Genomic DNA, 20,161 nt, shown 5'->3' on the forward strand with positions numbered 1-20,161 from the left:
ATATTTTTTAAAAATAGTAATGTATTTGATGTAGCTCTGCTTCTTATTTCACGTATTTTCTGATCCTATGCAAATGTTAACATGTTCTCATCTCTAATGCTCTTACCTAATAAAGAATACATAAGAATATTCTGTATTGATCTTCAAAGATATGTCATGGCAGAGATAGTTATGTTTAGGCCATATGTTTTTAATTGATTGAACAATACTTGAATCTAATATATTTTGTGTATTTTCTAATTTTTTCAGATTCTGACAACAAAGACATGAATTCTGGTCGCTTGGTTGCTTGTATAACTACTTTATTCTTATTCAGCAAAATCAGGCCCCAGCTAATGGTCAAACATGCTATGACCATGCAGCCATACTTGACTACTAAATGTAGTGTAAGTAGAGAAAATCAGAATAACAGCCTTGTTTTTCCCCAGGTAATTAAGCATAGGAATGAATGGCTCTCTTGCATGCTTGAAATTGAAGGTAGGAAGAGAAAGTTCATGGAATCATTGAATGGCTTAGGTTGGAAGTGACCTCCAAGATCATCTAGTTCCAACCCTCTGCTATGGGGAGAGTTGCCCCACCCACTAGATCAGGTTGCCCCATCCAGCCTAGTCTTGAACACCTCCAGGGATGTGGCATCTACAGCTTCTCCAGACAACCTGTTCCAGTGCTTCACCACCCTCAGAGTAAAGAATTTCTTCCTAAGGTCTAATCTAAATCTCCCCTCTTTTTGTTTAAAACCATTCCCCCTTGTCCTATCATTGTCTACTTGTGTAAAAAGTTGATTTCCCTCCTGTTTATAAGTTTCTCTTATCTATTGGAAGGCTGCAATGAGATCCCCCTGAAGCCTTCTCTTCTCCAAGCTAAACACCCACAGTTCCCTCAGTGTTTGTAGGAGAGGTGCTCCAGCCCTCTGAGCATCTTTGTGGCCTCTTTTGGTCCCATTCTAACAGCTCTGCATCCTTGTATGAGGGGCCCTAGGCCTGGATGTGGTTCTCCAGTTGGGGCCTTACGAGGACAGAGCAGAAGGGGACGATCCCCTCCCTTGCTGCTTCCCCCATTGATGCAGCATAGGATACCATTGGCCTTCCGGGCTGCAAGCACGCACTGCTGCCTCACGTCCAGCTTTTTGTCCAATAGGACCCTCAAATCCTTCTCCTTAGGCCTGTTCTGAAGGTGTTCTTCCCCCAGCCTGTACATATGAGGAGTGAAAACTATTTTTTCACTTGTTACAATATTTTTGAAATTGTTGTATTTTACAGTTACAGTCTTAAAAGTTGTTAAGATTTAACGTATGAATATTAAGATTAAAGGTATGGTTCTATGAGACAGGACGATTTAACATATAGCAAATATATCAGAAGTAAAATATCTTGTTCTTCAGCACTTAACCTCTGCTGCCTCTAGCTTCCATTTATGAAAGTGTTTTATTGTGTGTCCCTATAAGACAGTTTATAGCTCTACCATTTTTGTGAGCTAATGCTAAATCACACGCTGAAAGACTGTGGAGCTTTCTGCCATTTTGATTAGCACAGTTGGCTCAGTGAAGGTTGTGACAAATCCCTGATCTGGAAGAAGGAGCAGGGCAGATCATACAGCCACAGCTGAAGGAAAAGCACGTCTAAGTGAGTAACAACACTATTACATTGTCAGCTACCCACAGAAGGACAGGTTTGAGAGTAGGTATATCCAAGTATTTTCTGAGTTTGTCCCTGGAGCACTCTCTAGGCGCATCTGCAACAGACTTTTTTTAATCTGTTTCTGAATAAACAGTATAGGAATGAGATCTGATTATTTACTTGCTGCAACAACTCTTCAGTGGGTTACATCAGTTTTGTACTTACACAGGTTGAGATGGATTGTAGAATAAATTAACCACTGTCAGCTTGAATATGTTAATTAGTAGCATATGGGAATTATCGTGATTAATGAGCCTGATTTGTTAAAAAAGTCGATTTCTATCAGGATGTACATTAATATTTTAAAACGTCTTCCAGAGATTACTCACTTACTGTATATGCATTGTAATAATTATGCAGAGCAGTAATCACTTTAATTTTAATTTCTATATTAGTGTATGTTATCTATATGTATTCTCTACTGTGCATCAGGAAGCATTCTGTAGATTTGTTATAGGACACTAAAAAAAAAATAAAATTATCAGGATCAAAAGTTTTCAGGTGTGTAAGCAGCTTTGTTGAAAGATAAAGCTATGCTTCTACAGAGGTTCCATTAAAAAAAAATAGCTTTCACAATATGTAATTTAATATCAGATGTAGACTGTATAAAAAGCTTTCTAAACTGTTACTAAATACCTTAGTCATATCTTAAGAAAGAGCTGGGGTTTTTGACTCCCAGTGTATATTGTTATACATAGGTCACTCCAAAATTAATGTCTCCTATTTATTTCCATGGAAACTACAACAGATACAAAGAGTATAATAACATTATTTGATAGAGCAAGTTCTCAGATACAAAACATACTTAACACTATTAGCTATGCATTTTCACAAGCATGCCATAATTGTAAAAACCTGCACCAGCAGAGGTGACCCACTGTCACCACTGCTGAAATGTACCACCCACCCCTCACTGTGCTCACATCTACTGTTTGGTCCCCATAAATGTTCACCAAGCATCAATGAATATAAGTGGTGCCCTTTTTTCCACATGGAGGAATTCAGTGACATGGCTTTGATTCATACATGCTTCCATGTCAAATGCCATTTGGCAAACTGCCCCTCTGCTGCCATCTGTTGCACAGCAACAATGTGGAATGGGATATTGGTGGGAAGTTTCAACCTCTGCTGCCATAACGCCAACATCCACCTCTGATGTCTTGGGCTGTCATAATAAAACAGGAGGCATTACTTTTGGAGTAGCCATCATAGTTATAGTTAAATGTTGTAAACACTGTTGTTTCAGACTCAAAATGATTTCATGGTGATCTGCAATGTTGCAAAAATCTTAGAGCTTGTAGTGCCACTAATGGAGCACCCAAGTGAGACTTTCCTTGCCACTATTGAGGAAGACCTCATGAAACTCATCATCAAATATGGCATGGCGGTAAGCTTTTAATTGCTAATGTTCAAATGTTGATTCAATTTCATGTTGTGAAATATATTATTTTGATTTAATGAACGTCTCTTCGTTATGAAATTGTTTATGCTGGTCATAGGACTGATGAGCCATGGAAAAACAAAAAATAGCATTTTTGGTTTACTGGAGTTTCTATGTGTTGCTGCTATTTTTTAATGGTTATGAGTTTAGGTAGGTTTTCAGAGTAGTATATGAGATAAACTGTTAGTTTGTTTTAGTTCTACATAGAATTTGAAATTTTTGTGGAGCTAAGTATGTAATTTATTTGTTGTTTCTTGTTCCTAGGTCGTTCAGCATTGTGTGAGCTGTCTTGGAGCTGTTGTGAACAAGGTCACTCAGAACTATAAATTTGTGTGGGCCTGTTTTAATAGATATTATGGTAAGTAAAGTCACAATATGTAAGTTTCACATCTCAGTTTTGGCTACAAGTCTTAGGGATGCTCCATGTTTAAATACTGTGATTAAAATTTTTATCTTATTGTAGGTGCGCTTTCAAAATTAAAAAATCAACACCAAGAAGATCCCAACAGTACAGTACTTACTGCCAATAAACCAGCACTGCTTAGATCACTTTTCACTGTTGGAGCACTATGTCGGCATTTTGATTTTGATCAGGAAGATTTTAAAGGCAACAGTAAGGTAAAATAACTTGTATTTACTCTCCAAGTCTTAAGTATATTGTTTCACTTTTATTTGAAAATTCCTAGTCTCCTAGTATTCCTAGGCAATATTCCTAGTATTCCTAGTCTCTCAGTGCTGTATTTTTTCATAATGCATACAGTATTTTTTATTTGTAAATACGTGCAAAGAGTGTGCAGTAAGATTGTTTCTCCTTTTCTTTTTGACATTTGTGTTTTTTTGCAAGAGATTAAAACAAAAATAATAGTAATTTGAAGATGAAAAGGATCTTTTTAATTTACTCAGGTTAACATTAAAGATAAAGTGCTTGAACTGCTGATGTATTTTACAAAGCATTCAGATGAAGAAGTACAGACAAAAGCCATTATTGGACTGGGTAAGAAATATTAATAGTTTTTATTATTCTGCTATAGTAAATATCCATGCATTATAACAGGAATTAATGTATTTGTATAGTAACAGGGAAGTTTGTTTAAAATCAACTTCACTATGTTTTACTTGAGAAATTGCTAGAGAAATGTAGTCAAAGGGATTCTAGTTGTATATTTCTGCAACAGAGTGGATGCTCTAACAGTGAAAGCCTTTTTGATGTGTATCCTAGTTTTAAAAAGCAGTAGATTTCCAAAGTAAGTGAGACTTTTTTTCTTCCATATGCAAGTATGTTTTATCTCCAAATCTTGTTTTTCATTCATTAGAGTATGGTTAAAGAATAACTAGAAAAAGTTCTGGAAAAATCTCGGGATTTTAAGTTTAGGGCCAAATCTTCTACAGGAGAACTCCACGAGCTTATAAAAAGTGGGGATTTGTTCTATGAAATTTCATAAGGCATTAAGATGATATCATAGCCTAAACATCACTGTTTTAGCATTTTGGCTGTATTTCAATATTAAATAGATTCTTTATCTGAAGGCATCAGTATGGTATGTCAGTCACTTGGAGTAGTATGTATGACATTCCTCCTCTGCTCAAGGAAATAAACTGTATTTGTGAGAGATCCTCATTTGGGCAGATAGGCCTTTGTTTTTGGAAGAGTTCAGTTCATGGTTACAGCTTGGTATAAGGAAAGTACTCTCCCATGCATGTTAAGCATGCTTTAACTGCAAGATATAGTTTAACTATGAATAATAATTTGCCACCTTTTGCTGCTGTTCTGGTGGCTTTTTTAGATAGCTAGTAAGAGCTCTGAGGATAAGGAATGAGACTTAATCTTGATTTGATATTGTGAGAAGCCATTTCAGACAGCTGAGCAGAATTAATGGCTTTAGAGTTGTTTCAGTTGCAATGCTATGTTGCTCTGGAGGTTTTTTTTTTTTTTTGCATTACATCAAGGTGTGCAATGCTTTTTGTCATTTAGTCCACTTTAATTACCCTATACAGGATATAGGACACAGGCTGCTATGCTAACTGTAGGTATGATTGCTTTATTTACGGATGCTGACAATATTGCCAAAAACACTGCTAAATTACAGACTGAACTGTGACCAGTTAAAGGGAAGGGAAGAAGGTGTAGGTAGCTATCAGTAAATATTTTTCAGATTTTTTTTTTCTGTAAGCACATCAGTCTTCATTTTAATTAAACTTCAGACAAACATTTTGAGTGTCAGATTGATCTTACCTACATACTGGTTCAATTTTTAGGTTAGCTGTTGCATGTGTAGATATGTGGTAGACAGGGCAAAGATCCATTTTACGGGCTGGTAATTGAGCTAAGTTTTCAAACGTTTGCGTGCAGCAATAAGGTGAAAACAACTAGCAAGCTATTTTAACATTTATTGACAGTGAAGATGACACAAAGAATATTTATTTTCATGTCAATAACTTAGCATGTCCTTTCACTAAGGATGCTTAACAGGTACAGCTTTCGCTTTGGGATGCCTTACTCTTGTTGAAGGAGTGATCTGCTCACAAAGAAGCAAATTTGCATTTGACAGACTCTTGGCAATACTAGGCAAAGTATTCTTAAGTAGGCCAATAGTCAGATACAGAAAGAAGACTTTAACTCGCTCAACTAGTGAAGAGGAAATCTCTGGCTTTACAGCACTCTTCAGAAACCAGCCTAGGTCCAAGAGAGGCTATCACTTTTGTGGCTGGCCCTTATATAAGCCCAGGGTGGGTCCACCCCTTCTGGTCACCTGTGGAGCACAGCTGTGCTCCCTGGGCCAGCCATACACCTTCACCAAGTGCTCGATCATCAGGTGCTCAATCACCAGTTCAAGCCGTGACCTAACAGTTCTACGGGGATTATGTTTAACCACAAGTCTTTTGAAGCCTGGTTATGGTTCTGTTCCCAATGTGTATGCAAGGCAAGTCAAGAATATAAAATTTTGTTAGTAATTTTAGCTAAGCCTGTAAGGCGGTGTCTTACTCAGCCAAGTTTGATGTTTACTTTTAACAGACTGAAAATGAAAGTATGAAGAAAAGTAGTGTGAGTACAGCCCTAAGATGCAAAAGTCAGTCTTTAAAAAAACACAGCAGATATGTTTTTCATCTTGAATATACAGTTAGCTTTTACCTACACTGTCTTTTCTTAGTGCACAGAGCTGGTTTTAAAAAACTGACTCATTCATCACTTTGAACAGCCTTTGTAACAGATGTACACTACATCATTTTTTTGCTTTCTCTTTTTTTCTTTCTTTTTCTTTTTTTCATTCTTCTTTTACATGTTTTCTGTTTGCTCATTCAGAATATTAGTTTCCTTCAGTCATGAAAAAGATACTTAATGTCTGCTTCCTTGAACAGTCTAAAAAATAAACTAAGTAGTTAAACATAGTTTAAATTGTAGTGTTCCCATTCCTATTTTTATGACATACTGTGAAAGTTTGTCAGCAGTAGTCTAAAATGATATATACTGTTACTAATTTAGATCAAAGTTTTTATGAGATAGACTTCTCTGACTGAGAATAATCAGTTCTTTGCCAAGGCTAATGCTGCAGAATGTTTTTTTCCAAATGTATTGGAAAAAAACAACAGATTACTTTTAATAATGTTCTTTACTGGTTCTTTGGATAGTTCTCAACCCTTCAGATTCAGGCCACTACACTGGATGTTCCAGAGCTGTATAACTCCTTACTGTAGCTGCCCCAAGTTGGCACCCTGTCTTTATCAAGAGTATTGCTGTTGTGGCTGATAGAATTTCTTAGAAGTTTTGGACGGTGTCCATAGGAAACAAACAGTACTGTTTGGACTAGAAAAGTTATGCTATTCTAGGAATTGGAAGGGGGTACATTTCATACCTGTAAGTTGAAGCAAGATTTAAAAAATAGAAATGCAATTTCTAGATGATGATAATGTAGAATATTTCTTTTTTTCTTCCCCCCCCCCCTTAGGATTTGCATTTATACAACACCCGAGCTTAATGTTCGAACAGGAAGTAAAGACTCTGTACAACAGTATTCTTTCAGATAAGAACTGTTCAGTAAACTTAAAAATCCAGGTATTAAAAAACCTCCAGACCTACTTGCAGGAGGAGGATACACGGATGCAGCAGGCAGACAGAGACTGTAAGTATTAGGCTCTGTGCTAATGACGCATTCGAAATCCAACTTTGTTGCTTACAATTGCTATATATTTGAACTGAGTCACTTAATATTGTTATCTACCAATAATTTTGTATGCAAAATGTTCTAGAAGAATCTATAGAATCCGTTATGTGCATAGGTATATTGAGAAGTGCGGTTTATTATTATTAACTTTCAAGATATATAAATCCTAGAAGCAATCTGGAATACATAATTGCCGTAATGATGGTAGTAATACTTTTCATCAAAATCTTCTCTAAGGTTAATTTGCAGATACTAAATAAAAAATAATAATTTTTTAAATGGAACCCCCAAACTCCCCCCCCTCCTTTTTTTTTTTTTTTCTTTTTGTTGAACAAGAGTTTTATTAAGGTTGTGTCTCTAGCTTTCTTGAATACTTACTAACGGGATTGTTCTACATTTCATGAGATCATAAACCCATTCTAAGACAGCTGAAATTGGTTTATACTGTGAATCAGTAAGCATTGATTAATGGCAAAGTAGATTATACTGGGGTGAGTGTGCTATTGCTTTTGTATTTTTTACAGGGAAAAAAGTAGCAAAACAGGAAGACCTGAAAGAAATGGGTGATATTTCTTCAGGGATGAGTAGTTCCATCATGCAGCTATATCTCAAACAGGTCCTTGAGGCTTTCTTTCATACCCAGTCCAGCGTACGCCACTTTGCTCTAAATGTCATTGCATTGACATTAAATCAGGGTCTCATCCATCCTGTTCAGGTATGGTAGAATTTTATGATGGTGTGCGTGTTGGTGTTCAGGTTTTCAGAGGTTTATACACTTGCTAGAAAATTTTTCAGTTTTTTGCTTCCAAGCTGTGTTAAAATAATTTCTTATTGTATCAAGGACCCTTTACAGAAAATATATTTCAAAACACGTTTTATCTTGATTAAGATTCCAAACATCATATTTTCTTGTCTTTGGGTCAAGATGTAAAAGTCCAGCCAGTGCCTAAAGAGCACTTAAAAATAGATATTGGATAGTATTACTTTTCTGTTATAAGTATAAATTTAAGGCCAGGCCTTTTCCTTCCTTTGATTCTTTATACTGAAAACTGTGTCAGCTTGCCTCTGCCCCAATCCCCATATCCTCCAAATACTGTGAAATTCCAGACTTGATGTCAGAATTGTCTTCAGTCATCGTCTCCATTATTCTTTGCTTATGTAATATTTTTATAATTATTTTTATTGCCCCAGCCATCATGCATGTTGAGTCATAAGTGATGTGGTTTTGTTTTTTTTTTTTTTAATGGCATTTTTTGTAGTGTAAAATGACTTTAGAGTTTGAGAGAAATAGGAATACTACTGAAACCCTGCACAACTTCTATCATTATTTATAATGCTGGTCTCTTGTATATTGTACTATTTGCTTGCAAAATGTAGTCAGGTGGTTAAGTTGCATAGTTTCCTATTCTAGTTTCTGTAGTAGTCAGAATACAAGATTAACAGTGTAATTGAAGAACAGAGTGATAAAGAGGTGTTACAATAACACTGAATAATCACTTATTTTTTTTTTTCTAAGTGTGTGCCATACTTAATTGCTATGGGCACAGATCCAGAGCCCTCTATGAGAAACAAAGCTGACCAACAGTTGGTGGAAATTGACAAAAAGTATGCTGGATTCATTCATGTAAGTAATTCTAGTTTAAAATTGTAATGAATACTGTTTGCTGATGACTTAACACTTAAATATGCATCAGCTGCAGAAAATAGAATATAAAGTAATAAATAAACAGTAATAAATAAAGCAGTTGTAAAGAAGATCTTGACTTTCCTCTGCTCAGAGATCTGTTGTTATAAGTAGAATGGATGTAATAGGATATAATAAATTGAAGCAATTTCTTCCAATCTAAAATTGCCTTTAATTTATAATTCACAGCGCTTTTCACATGTAAGAACATTTATTTCAGCTGTAAATTCTAGGATATGTGTAAAAAAAAAAAAAAAAAAAAACTGTTCTTTTGCACTAATATGGACTAAGTATTGGTTTCACTGTAGCTGACATAAGCATACGTATTTAGTAAAATATTCTGTTCGTGATTGAGCATTTAAGTATTTTTGAAAGTAGTTTAAATTAGCATACCTGTCTGTAGTTAGTTATTAAACAGATTAGTGGTATGTTTCTAACGTAGAATGAATGGTGAAAGCAGTTCACAGGACATTTTGATCTCTGCCATAAATTTTGATTTAATCTGAACAACCACTTAAAAGGAAATAAGCTAAAAATGTGTAAGCAGGCATTTGTTTAATCTTCCACTGCAAAAATTTGTTTTGTTTGTTTTTCAGTTTTACTGCTTGAAAGCAATAGTTTGAATAAATACTTTTTCCCTTTCAGATGAAAGCAGTGGCTGGTATGAAAATGTCTTACCAGGTGCAACAGGCAATCAATACCTGCACAAAGGATCCTGTAAGAGGTTTTAGACACGATGAATCATCTAGTGCATTGTGTTCGCACCTATACTCTATGATCCGAGGAAACCGTCAACACAGACGAGCATTTCTAATTTCTTTACTCAACCTCTTTGATGATACTGCAGTAAGCATCATGTTTCTTTCATTAAAAGAAAAAATCAAATATAGCATTACAAGTATTTTTATTACATATTTAGTTTTATCTCCCTAACGTGTTTTATTTTGCTTTGTAATATGAAGTTTTTACCTATGTGATATTTGTTACTTTCACGTCATTGTATATCTTTCTGTACCCAGATTGGATTGATCAGAAATAATGTATCTTCAGGTATGGCTTAGAGTCAGGTGGGAGGTTTCTAAAGTAAAATTTGTGATAATGTTTTTTTCTCTACACTGTTAGGAACGTGGGATAAGTGTATAAATCTAATTTATTTGTATGTATATTTATATGTACAATTATAAATGTTTTGTTTTAACTTTCAGAAAACAGAGGTGAATATGCTCTTGTACATAGCAGACAATCTAGCCTGTTTTCCTTATCAAACACAGGAAGAGCCACTGTTTATAATTCATCATATAGACATTACACTGTCAGTTTCTGGAAGCAACCTACTACAGTCATTTAAAGAGGTATGTCTCTTCACAATTTAATAAGCTTCTTTATCATTTGGACAATTTTTCAGTGAGTACAAGAAGCAATACTTTGTAACCAGTAGTTAAAAACCAAATGACCCTTTCTGTTCTGTCCTGGACTGGAAGATGTGACTTTAAATCTTTCCTTATGTTACTGTTTATGTTATTAAAGAAGAATTAAAAAAATGAGATCTTAATTTTAATACCTTAATTCTAATATTTCTAACCTTTAATTCTAACCTTTAATTCTAATATTTCTTAATAAATTGCATTCATCTTGAAGTACGTGAACCTGGAATCATCGTGAAATATTGGTTTATTATGTTACTTTTAATAATAAAATTTAGTTTGCTATTTTTTTTTGTCAAGTACTTTCATGTGCCTCATCTGAGAGGCTTTAAAGACATTGTTTACTGCAGGAAAAGTGTGTAGTATTTAATTTCATAAGGTGGCATATAGAATCTCCATTCATAGTATAGTATCTGTTGTTATAGTAATACACAACCCTGCACAAAAAAGACCTCTATTTTTCAGGCTGGACAACTTTAACTGTAAAAGGTCGAAGCTGTTAAGAAACAAATCCATTTCAAGAATTTCCAGTCTGATACTAACTGCAACTCAGAGTTGATGCCTAAAAAGTACACTGCTTTGAGTTCTCACCCCACCAAAGTTGAATTTTAATCTGCTAGAAAAAGACACTACACGCTGGTGCCCAATCTGCAGAATGTAGCACTTAGCACAGTAAGGATGAGATACTGACTGGGGCATCTTAAGTTCTGTTCATAGATTCATAGATTCATTAGGTTGGAAAGGACCTACAAGATCATCTAGTCCAACCATCCTCCCATCACCATCCCTACCCACTAAACTACTAAATCAAATCCCTTAGCACCTCATCTAAACACTTCTTGAACAGCGCTAGGGATGGTGCCTCAACCACCTCCCTAGGCAGGCCATTCCAGTGCCTGACCACTCTTTCAGAGAAAAAAATTTTCTCTGTGTTATAGAATATGCAGTAATAATGCAAGTGTGGAATTCCGTAGCGCTACAAGTAATAAAACTGATTTTTAGTAGCACTGTTTATTATCGCTTGGGATTTCTCTGGTCAGCAGTATAATTAATATCATAGAATTTTAACAGCAGCAAGGATTAAAAACAGCTCGGACTGGTCTTCACCAAAGTATTTATGGAAATACATGTAGTGCACAAAAATTATATGTGACACACAGGGAAATTTCTTCCTGATTTATTGTATTCTGCCTTTTAATGCATTTTTCTGGCACTGCAAAAAAACTTGCAAGCAGTCTTTAAGAAAAACATGACAGTTGCTTCACTTGCTTCTGTTCTATCCAACCTGCAAAAAATGTGGTCTTCTGATCAGATTTTTGGAGGGAGGGACAGGCTATTTGAACATCTATTTGCTATAAATTTTATCTTTTAAATATTGAGTTTGTTCTTGTTGATTTCAGCCCACGATGATTTGGAAAAGATTTTTAGAAACATGTGTGATGCTAAGTTACCCTAATTTTGGAATGTGTGTTAATTTCCCTGTCTCACAGTCTATGGTGAAAGACAAAAAGAAGGAAAGTAAGCCTTCATCAGATGAAGAGGCTGAAAGTGATGATGCTAGTGAGAGTGAAAGTGAAGAGGAAGCTTGTAAGCCTCGGAGGTTACGGAAACGGGTAGACTCTGATTCAGACTCTGATGAAGAAAATGATATAAATGCTGTGATGAAATGTTTACCAGAAAATTCAGCTCCTTTAATTGAATTTGCAAATGTCTCCCAAGGCATATTATTACTTTTGATGCTGAAACAGCACTTAAAGAACCTCTGTGGATTCTCTGATAGGTAAGGATACTCAGATAACAGTACAATCTTGTCATCTAGTGAGCTTTTTGTAAGGATTAAGTTGGAAGTTTATTAAAAAGTTGATTGTAACTAATTGTTTAAGCTGTAAATTTTTATAAGGGAAAAATCCAAAACTTTATCTTAGAAAAATAAATGATTTAATTTCTTGTCATGGTGTCTATTATATACAAAATGATGACAGTATGAGTGCTTATATTGTAGATTTTCAAGGCTTTTCCTTAAAATTGTTTCGGAATTTCTTTAAGAACTCTTCTTTTCTTTAAACAGTAAAATTCAGAAATATTCTCCATCTGAATCTGCAAAGGTTTATGATAAGGCGATAAACAGGAAGGCAGGAGTGCATTTCCATCCAAAACAAACTCTGGATTTTCTGCGGAGTGATATGGCTAATTCTAAAATCACTGAAGAAGTGAAGAGGAGCATAGTAAAACAGTATTTAGATGTAAGTAAAGTTGCATGGCAGAATCACAGAATTGTAGGGATTGAAAGGGACCTCTAGAAATCATCTAGTCCAACCCCCTCTGCCAAGGCAGGCTCCCTAGACCAGGTTGCACAGGTAGGCATTCAGGCAGGTCTTGAACGTCCTCAGAGATGGACACTCCACAACCTCTCTGTGCAGCCTGTTCCGGTGCTCCGTCACCTGCACTGTGAAGAAGTTCCCACGCACATTTGTTTGTGGCCACTATACTTCAGTTTGTGGCCATTTCCCCTTCTCCTATTGCCACACACTGCTGAGAAGAGTCCAGCCTCATCCCTTTGCCTTCCTGCTCCTTAGATATTTATAGACATGGATCGGATGCCCTCTGAGTCTTCTTTGTTTGGAGGCTGAACAGACCCAGGTCTCTGAGCCTTTCCTCATAAGGGAGGTGTTCCACTTCCTTTATCATCTTTGTAGCCCTCTGCTGGACTCCTTCAAGGAGATTCCTGTCTTTTTTGTACCGGGGAGCCCAGAACTGGACAAAATACTCCAGGTGAAATCTAAAGCTCTTTTAAACTAGCTAACACAATAAAAATTTGAAAGTAGATGCTGATGAATTGGACAGACATTTCAAAATGTTACTTTCTAGGTTGGTAATCTTATACAATATTCTAATAGCTCACAACTTCCTTTCAGGATGTTTAGTGGGATTGTCTTCTAATAAATTTAAACATGACAAAAATTAATTTCAACTAAGGAATATTCATCTTTACAAACTTTTTACTACGTTTTGCAAACTGTTAAAACCCAGGAAGAAAGTTTTAGATATCTAGTAGAAAGTGAAAGTAAATAACGTGTAGAGTAGAACATGTGAGCTGTTCAAGATTGACATTGTCTGCTATTTGTTTTTATCCTGTTTCCTTATCTTTGGTTTTGTTTAATGTATTGTCATATAAATGTTTATTTTTAATGGTACAGTGTAGATTAATCTATTTGTTTTTTTGTTGTTGTTTTGTTTTTGATTGATTTGTTTTAATAGTTCAAGCTCCTTATGGAACATTTGGATCCTGATGAAGAAGAGGAAGATGGAGAGGTGTCAGCTAGCACAAATGCTCGGAACAAAGCAATTACCTCGCTGCTTGGAGGAGGCAGCCCTAAAAACAGTGCAGCTGAGACAGAGGATGATGAAAGTGATGGGGAGGATAGAGGAGGAGGCACTTCAGGGGTGAGGCGGAGGAGGAGTCAACGTATTTCACAGCGTATTACGTAAAATGATTTTTATGTGCTTATAAATGTCAGTCTACTATATTAAAATGTACACCAAGTAATGTAATCCACATGAAAGCATTTTGTAGATAGAGATGCTCTACTTAACCATTTATACAACTTTTTGTAGAAAGTTTAACAGAAAAGACAATAAAAAAATCCTAGAAAATGAGATTTATCCAGTATAAAAAGCTATTAATTTTCCTTTGGAGTGTAATGTGTGTTAACCTTTTTATTGTTGCCAAGGTTTTATGTAGCTTTTTGATTCATGTGTATATATAATTTTATATATCGATAAGAGGTAAAGACACGGGTACAAATTAAGAGTATGTGGTTTTACAAGGATATGTTAACCCCTTGGCGCTGGCGGTCACAGTGCGTCTCATTGCCAGCAACGGAATGTGTGCTGGGAAATCCCAACTCCCGGCGTCAAGGGATTAAAAGCAATAAAAGCAATAATTTCATTAAAGTTCTTTTGTGTAACACTTGGTCTTTTTTCCCTCCAATGTTTTAGTCATTGAGAAGGTCAAAACGAAATTCAGACTCTACAGAGTTGGCTTCACAGATGAATGAAAGTGTTGATGTCATGGATATCATCGCTATTTGCTGTCCAAAGTACAAAGATCGACCACAAATTGCACGAGTAGTACAGAAAACCAGCAATGGCTTCAGTGTTCAGTGGATGGCAGGCTCCTACAGTGGCTCCTGGACTGAGGCTAAGCGCCGTGATGGCCGCAAACTGGTGCCTTGGGTAGACACTATTAAAGAGTCAGACATTATTTACAAAAAAATTGCTCTAACTAGTGCTAATAAGCTGACTAATAAAGTTGTTCAGACTTTACGATCGCTGTATGCTGCCAAGGATGGAACTTCCAGCTAATGAATTTGTACATGCAGCCAAATTTACAGGATTTGAAATAACACAAAAACATGAAATATCAACTTTCTGGCAAAAAATAAAAAATAATGATGATAAAAAAATCAGTTTAAATGAGGAGTAAGAATGGAACCTGGGCCACAGGAAAAAAAAAAAAAAAAAAAACAAGAAGGAAATGTTTGGTAAATGTTTTTGTGGGAGCTTCCTTCGCTGTTGTGCAGCAGAAACTTCTCAATTCATTTTTACTCCCACTGTATTATAGTTTAAAACATTTGTTTATATCTTGAAAAAAGAAACACCTTTCTGTTTAAAAAATAAATAAATAAACAAGTGAATGTTGGAAATTAGTCTGTTAATGTTCTTAATAAAGTGTTCTTGGAGTTTAATCTAGCAGCGGATGGCTTTCTTTAGATTATCCCAGTTTCTGTAAAACGACAGAATCTCCTGAATATATAATTTATTCTGTTGAAGAAAAAAAAAAACAAAAACAAAAAAAACAACAGGGAGAAGCATGCAGTATCTATGACCTATCTGCAGGAGTGCAGAAGGAGTTTTTGTAAATGTAGATTTTGATGTATTAGGTCACACTGAAAATAATACAGGAAAAGGAATCCCCAGGAAATCTGGTGGAGCAAATACTGCAATAAATTTTTTACTTCTCTTTGTTACTTGTCTGTTTGCATTTGAATTTCTTACTGTAAAGATCTGCAAGATATATTACACATGAATTTAAACAATCTTTTATGTAAAATTTACTATATCAATGGTTTTTAAAACAAGATATTGTTCATACAGTTTGTATAGGCTGGCTTCTGAATAACTGGCAGATTTTAGTTTTTATCCCTTAAAGGGTATAAACACAACACCAGGATTTTATTGTATCCTTTAATATTTAGTATTAACTAAAACATTTAACACTGTGCCAAGCACATTTTCAAGAGTACATTTTAATATAAAAAGAAACTGTAGTTTATACCTTGTAAGCTTCAATTTCTTTCTAATGGTATCCAAATGATAATCTAAGATAGTTTAAATATCATGAAATCTGAATGAGTTTTCTGCTTGGGCTAACTGCCTGTGTTTGTATTTCTCTGGGTTAATATATAGAGGTTTGTGTGAAAAGGAGATTGGTAGCAGTATCTGAGGAGTTAATGGGTATGCATAATTATGCTACATTCCTTTGCAAATTAATTAAATATTTGTACATTAGGCTTTTTTTTAACTAAATGAAAGATGTTTTCATGTTCTTGAATTGAAAAACAAAAGCAATTGAAAGCATTCAGAACCTTCAATTGTATTACCACGAGCCTTTCATAAGTGATTTGACGTACTAGATAGCAACAAAAACAGCAGACTTGCAAACAAAAAATCTAAAGCAGTTAACTTTTTAGGGGAATGTTAAACCCTGCTCTGTTTTGAAATGTATTTATCTAAAGGTTTACTTATTGAAGAACACATTTTATTTTCTTTTAAAAATTTAATTTATGGTAGGGCATGTTTTCTATGAATCTAGCTTGCAGAACACATTCAATTTGTGAAGAATAATAAGTGTTCCAAAATAGTCTCATATTCAGAAATAACATTGAACTGAAATGATTAATAACATCTCAAAATCTAGTTAGTGTTTGTATGGTTCATAAGTTCATAAGTTCATAAGTTCATAAGGTTGGAAAGGACCTATAAGATCATCTAGTCCAACCATCCTCCTATCACTATCTCTACCCAACTACTAAATTAAGTCCTTTAGCACCTCATCTAAACGCTTCTTGAACAGCGCTAGGGATGGTGCCTCAACCACCTCCCTAGGCAGGCCATTCCAGTGCCTGACCACTCTTTCAGAAAAGAAATGCTTCCTCAGGTCTAATCTAAATCTTCCCCGGCGCAACTTGTGGCCATTCCCTCTCGTCCTATCGTTATTTATCAGGGAGAAGAGGCCCACCCCCTCCTCACCACAACCCCCCTTCAGGAAGTGGTAGAGTGCAATAAGGTCTCCTCTGAGCCTCCTCTTCTCCAGACTGAACAATCCCAGCTCCCTCAGCCGCTCCTCATAAGACTTGTGCTCCAGGCCCCTCACCAGTTTTGTTGCCCTTCTCTGAACACGCTCCAGGGCCTCAATGTCCTGTTTACTGTTTCACCGCTGGAATTTTACTGACAAGAATGATTTTCCCATCTTTTTGTCATTCTCTGTTGGTGTTTTCTTCAGTGTACAAAAAGCTACATAACAGGCTAAGATAGGTACTGATAAAGTAAATAGAAGTATCTGGGGCTGTTCAGTCTGGAGAAGAGAAGGCTCTGGGGTGACTTGAGAGCAGCCTTCCAGTATCTAAAGTGCAGCTACGGGAAAGAAGGGGACAGGCTCTATAGCAGGATCTGTGATGATAGAACAATGGGAAATGGCTTCAGGTTTAAAGAGGGGAAGACTTAGGTTAGATATCAGGAAAAAATATTTTACAGTGAGGGTGATGAGGCACTGGGACAGGTTGCCCAGAGATGTGGTAGATGCCCCATCCCTGGACACTTTCAAAATGAGCCTGGATCAGGTCCTGGGCAACTTGATCTAGCTGCATATGTCCTTGTTCATTGCAAGAAAGTTGGACTAGATGAAATTTATGGGTTCCTTCCCACTCTAAGGATTCTATGATACTATTATATGAAATCATTAATCATTTGCTACAAAAATGTTCTGTATCCAGAGCTGCATGAGTGACTTCTTCATAGAAACATAAAGAGCCCCAGCACTCTCAGCCTACCCTTGTAGGGAGGTATTCCACCCCTTGGACCATTTTTGTGGCCCTCCTCTGGACATGCTCCAACAGGTCTATGTCTCTTGTGTACTGAGGACTCCACATCCGGATACAGTACTCCAGGTGAGGCCTCATCAATGCAGAGTAGAGGGGCAGGATCACCTCCCTTGACCTGTCAGTCACTCATCTTCTGATGCAGCCCAGGATACATGGCTTTCTGGGCTGCAAGGGCACATTTCTGGCTCACGTTCATCTTGCTAACCACCAGTACCCCCAGGTCCTTTTTGGCAAGGCTGTGCTCAATCCTTTCATCCCCTAGCTTGTACTGGTAATGGGGATTGCCATGACCCAGGTGCAAGACCTAGCACTTGATTTTGTTAAACCTCGTGAGGTTCACCTGGGCCCACTGCTCAAGCCTGTCTAGGTCCCTCTGAATGGCATCCTATCCCTCTAGTGTGTCGACTGCACCCACAGCTGGTGTCATCAGCAAACTTGCTAAGGGTGCACTTGATCCCACTGTCAATGTCATTGATGAAGATATTAAAGAGTATCAGTCCCAGCACTGACCCATGGGGGACACCACTCATTACTGATCTCCATCCAGACATGAAGCCATTGACCACCACTCTGGACTCAATCCTGCAGCCAGTTCTTCACCCATCAAATAGTCCACCCATCAAATCCATATCTTTCCAATTTGGAGAGAAGGATGTTGTGGGATACCATGTCAAAGGCCTTATTGAAGTCCAGATAGATGACATCAGCAGCTCTACCCTCATCCATTGATGTAGTTACACCATCATAAAAGGCCACTAGGTTGGTCAAGCAGGATTTGCCCTTGGTGAAGCCATGCTGGTTCTCCCATATCGGCTCCCTGTCTTCCATGTGCCTTAGCATAGCTTGCAGGAGAATCTGCTCCTGGATCTTTCCTGGCACAGAAGTGAGACTGGCAGGTTGGTAGCTCCCAGGGTCATCCCTTTTACCCTTTGTAAAAAATGGGTGTGATCTTGTCTTTTTTCCTGTTACCAGGGACTTCACCTGATTGCCACGACTTTTCAAATATCATTGAGAGTGGCTTGGAGACTAAATAAGCAAATTCCCTCGGGACCCTAGGATGCATCTCATTGGGACACATAGATGCATGGATGTTCAGGATCCTCAGCTGGTAACAAACCTGATCTTTGCTTACAGTGGGAGGGACATTGCTTCCCCAATCCCCTCCTTCCAAACTGAATGTTTGAGGGCTACGTGGAGAGCAGTTATCAGAGAAGACTGAGGCAAAAATGTTGTTGAGTACCTCAGCCTTTTCTTTGTCTGTTGTTACCAGCCTGCCTGTATCACTCACTGGGGAGGTACGCCCTCCTGGACTTCCCTTTTCTGGTTGAGGTACCTGTAGAAGCCTTGTTCTTGGCATCCCTTGCCAAGTTTAGTTCAAGCTGAGCCTTGGCTTTACTGACCCCATCCCTACACAGCCTAGTAGCTTCCTTATTCTCTTCCTATGGTTCCTGTCCCTGTTTTCACTGCCTGTCCATTTATGTGGAGTCTACAGTGAGCCTTTGTCATCTTTAAGGTGAGCCATCTTCCTTTTTGTATTATTTGTGTACTATCTATATATAGACCTACTCAAAATATACCATCATCTATACTATTTGTTGAGTATCATCTTTGAGATTACTCACGTTACATAGGCCTTGACCCACATGTAGCTGCTTTACCTCTCCCTTGAACTCCATATGAGTTCAAGTAAGCTGTGTGATGGCAGACCTCAATTGAAGGAAGAGTGCATGGCTTGGAACAGCTCGTGATCCTGATTAGATAAGCATCTGTATGCATGGTTAAGGACTGTCTTGGGGAGTATCTTTTCGATGTGTAAAGGTTGGGTGGGAAAGTTACGAGAGAAAACTTGTGAAAGCATATAAGGGATGTTAAAACCTGTAATAAACGATTTGGATTGTCCACATCTGAGTTTGTGCCTCAGATGTTGAACATGTTCTCACTCAAGATGATTTGCTCCATAACTTTCCCTGGTACTGAGCTAAGGCTGACAGGCCTATAATTCCCCAGGTCCTCCTTAGGGCCCTTCTTGTAGATGGGAGTCACATTGGCAAGCCTCCAATCCTTCAGGACCTCTCCAGTTAACCAGAAGTGCTGGTAGATGGCTGAGAGTGGCTTGCCAATCACCCCCACCATCTCCCTCAGTACCCTAGGATGGGTCCTGTCCGGTCCCATGGACTTGTGACAGTCCAGATGGAGGAGGAGCTCTCTGTGTCCACCTGAATCACCAGGGGTGTATGTTGACTCTGTTCTTGGAGATTGGACCACTGAGGGCTAGCGATTTTCCACACTAGGGTCACTTCTCCATATTCACCAATATGGAGAAGTAGAAAATGGCATTTAATAAGGCATGGCAGCTCCTTATATACATATATCTATGATCATCTACACCCCTAAGCATGCGTCATTAATCAGTCTCAGAGCTGGGGAGGTCCTGTCGCATAACATCCCGAAGTCCCACCATGCCTAATACAGCAGGTGTATTCTGCATAACATCCCATACTTCTAAATCAGGGTGTGAAGTGCCCTGAGGATAACTGATCTGCCTATTACAAGCAGATGTAAATAAGGCGTTGAGGACCTCAGCCTTCTCATTATTCTCAGTGGTCCCATTCT

General features: G+C 37.3%; 1 protein-coding gene across 1 annotated transcript in view; it reads left to right on the plus strand.

Moving 5' to 3' along the window:
• LOC136055224 (nipped-B-like protein) overlaps positions 1-14,825 on the plus strand; it is a 270,748-nt gene extending 255,923 nt beyond the window's left edge. The window contains exons 34-47 of the mRNA XM_065746940.1: positions 250-386; positions 2,923-3,063; positions 3,382-3,475; positions 3,581-3,735; positions 4,021-4,111; positions 7,062-7,235; positions 7,802-7,992; positions 8,794-8,901; positions 9,607-9,807; positions 10,167-10,313; positions 11,876-12,165; positions 12,454-12,628; positions 13,644-13,829; positions 14,385-14,825. Of these exons, the coding sequence (XP_065603012.1) occupies positions 250-386; positions 2,923-3,063; positions 3,382-3,475; positions 3,581-3,735; positions 4,021-4,111; positions 7,062-7,235; positions 7,802-7,992; positions 8,794-8,901; positions 9,607-9,807; positions 10,167-10,313; positions 11,876-12,165; positions 12,454-12,628; positions 13,644-13,829; positions 14,385-14,750 (2,456 nt within the window). The 3' untranslated portion in view covers positions 14,751-14,825. The remainder of the gene's footprint in view (positions 1-249; positions 387-2,922; positions 3,064-3,381; positions 3,476-3,580; positions 3,736-4,020; positions 4,112-7,061; positions 7,236-7,801; positions 7,993-8,793; positions 8,902-9,606; positions 9,808-10,166; positions 10,314-11,875; positions 12,166-12,453; positions 12,629-13,643; positions 13,830-14,384) is intronic.
• Positions 14,826-20,161: the final 5,336 nt, after the last annotated feature.

The sequence above is a fragment of the Cyrtonyx montezumae genome, unplaced genomic scaffold (assembly GCF_038088225.1).
Source record: "Cyrtonyx montezumae isolate F1298 unplaced genomic scaffold, pur_monq_1.0 scaffold_4, whole genome shotgun sequence".
In the NCBI taxonomy this organism is placed as follows: Eukaryota; Metazoa; Chordata; class Aves; order Galliformes; family Odontophoridae; genus Cyrtonyx; species Cyrtonyx montezumae.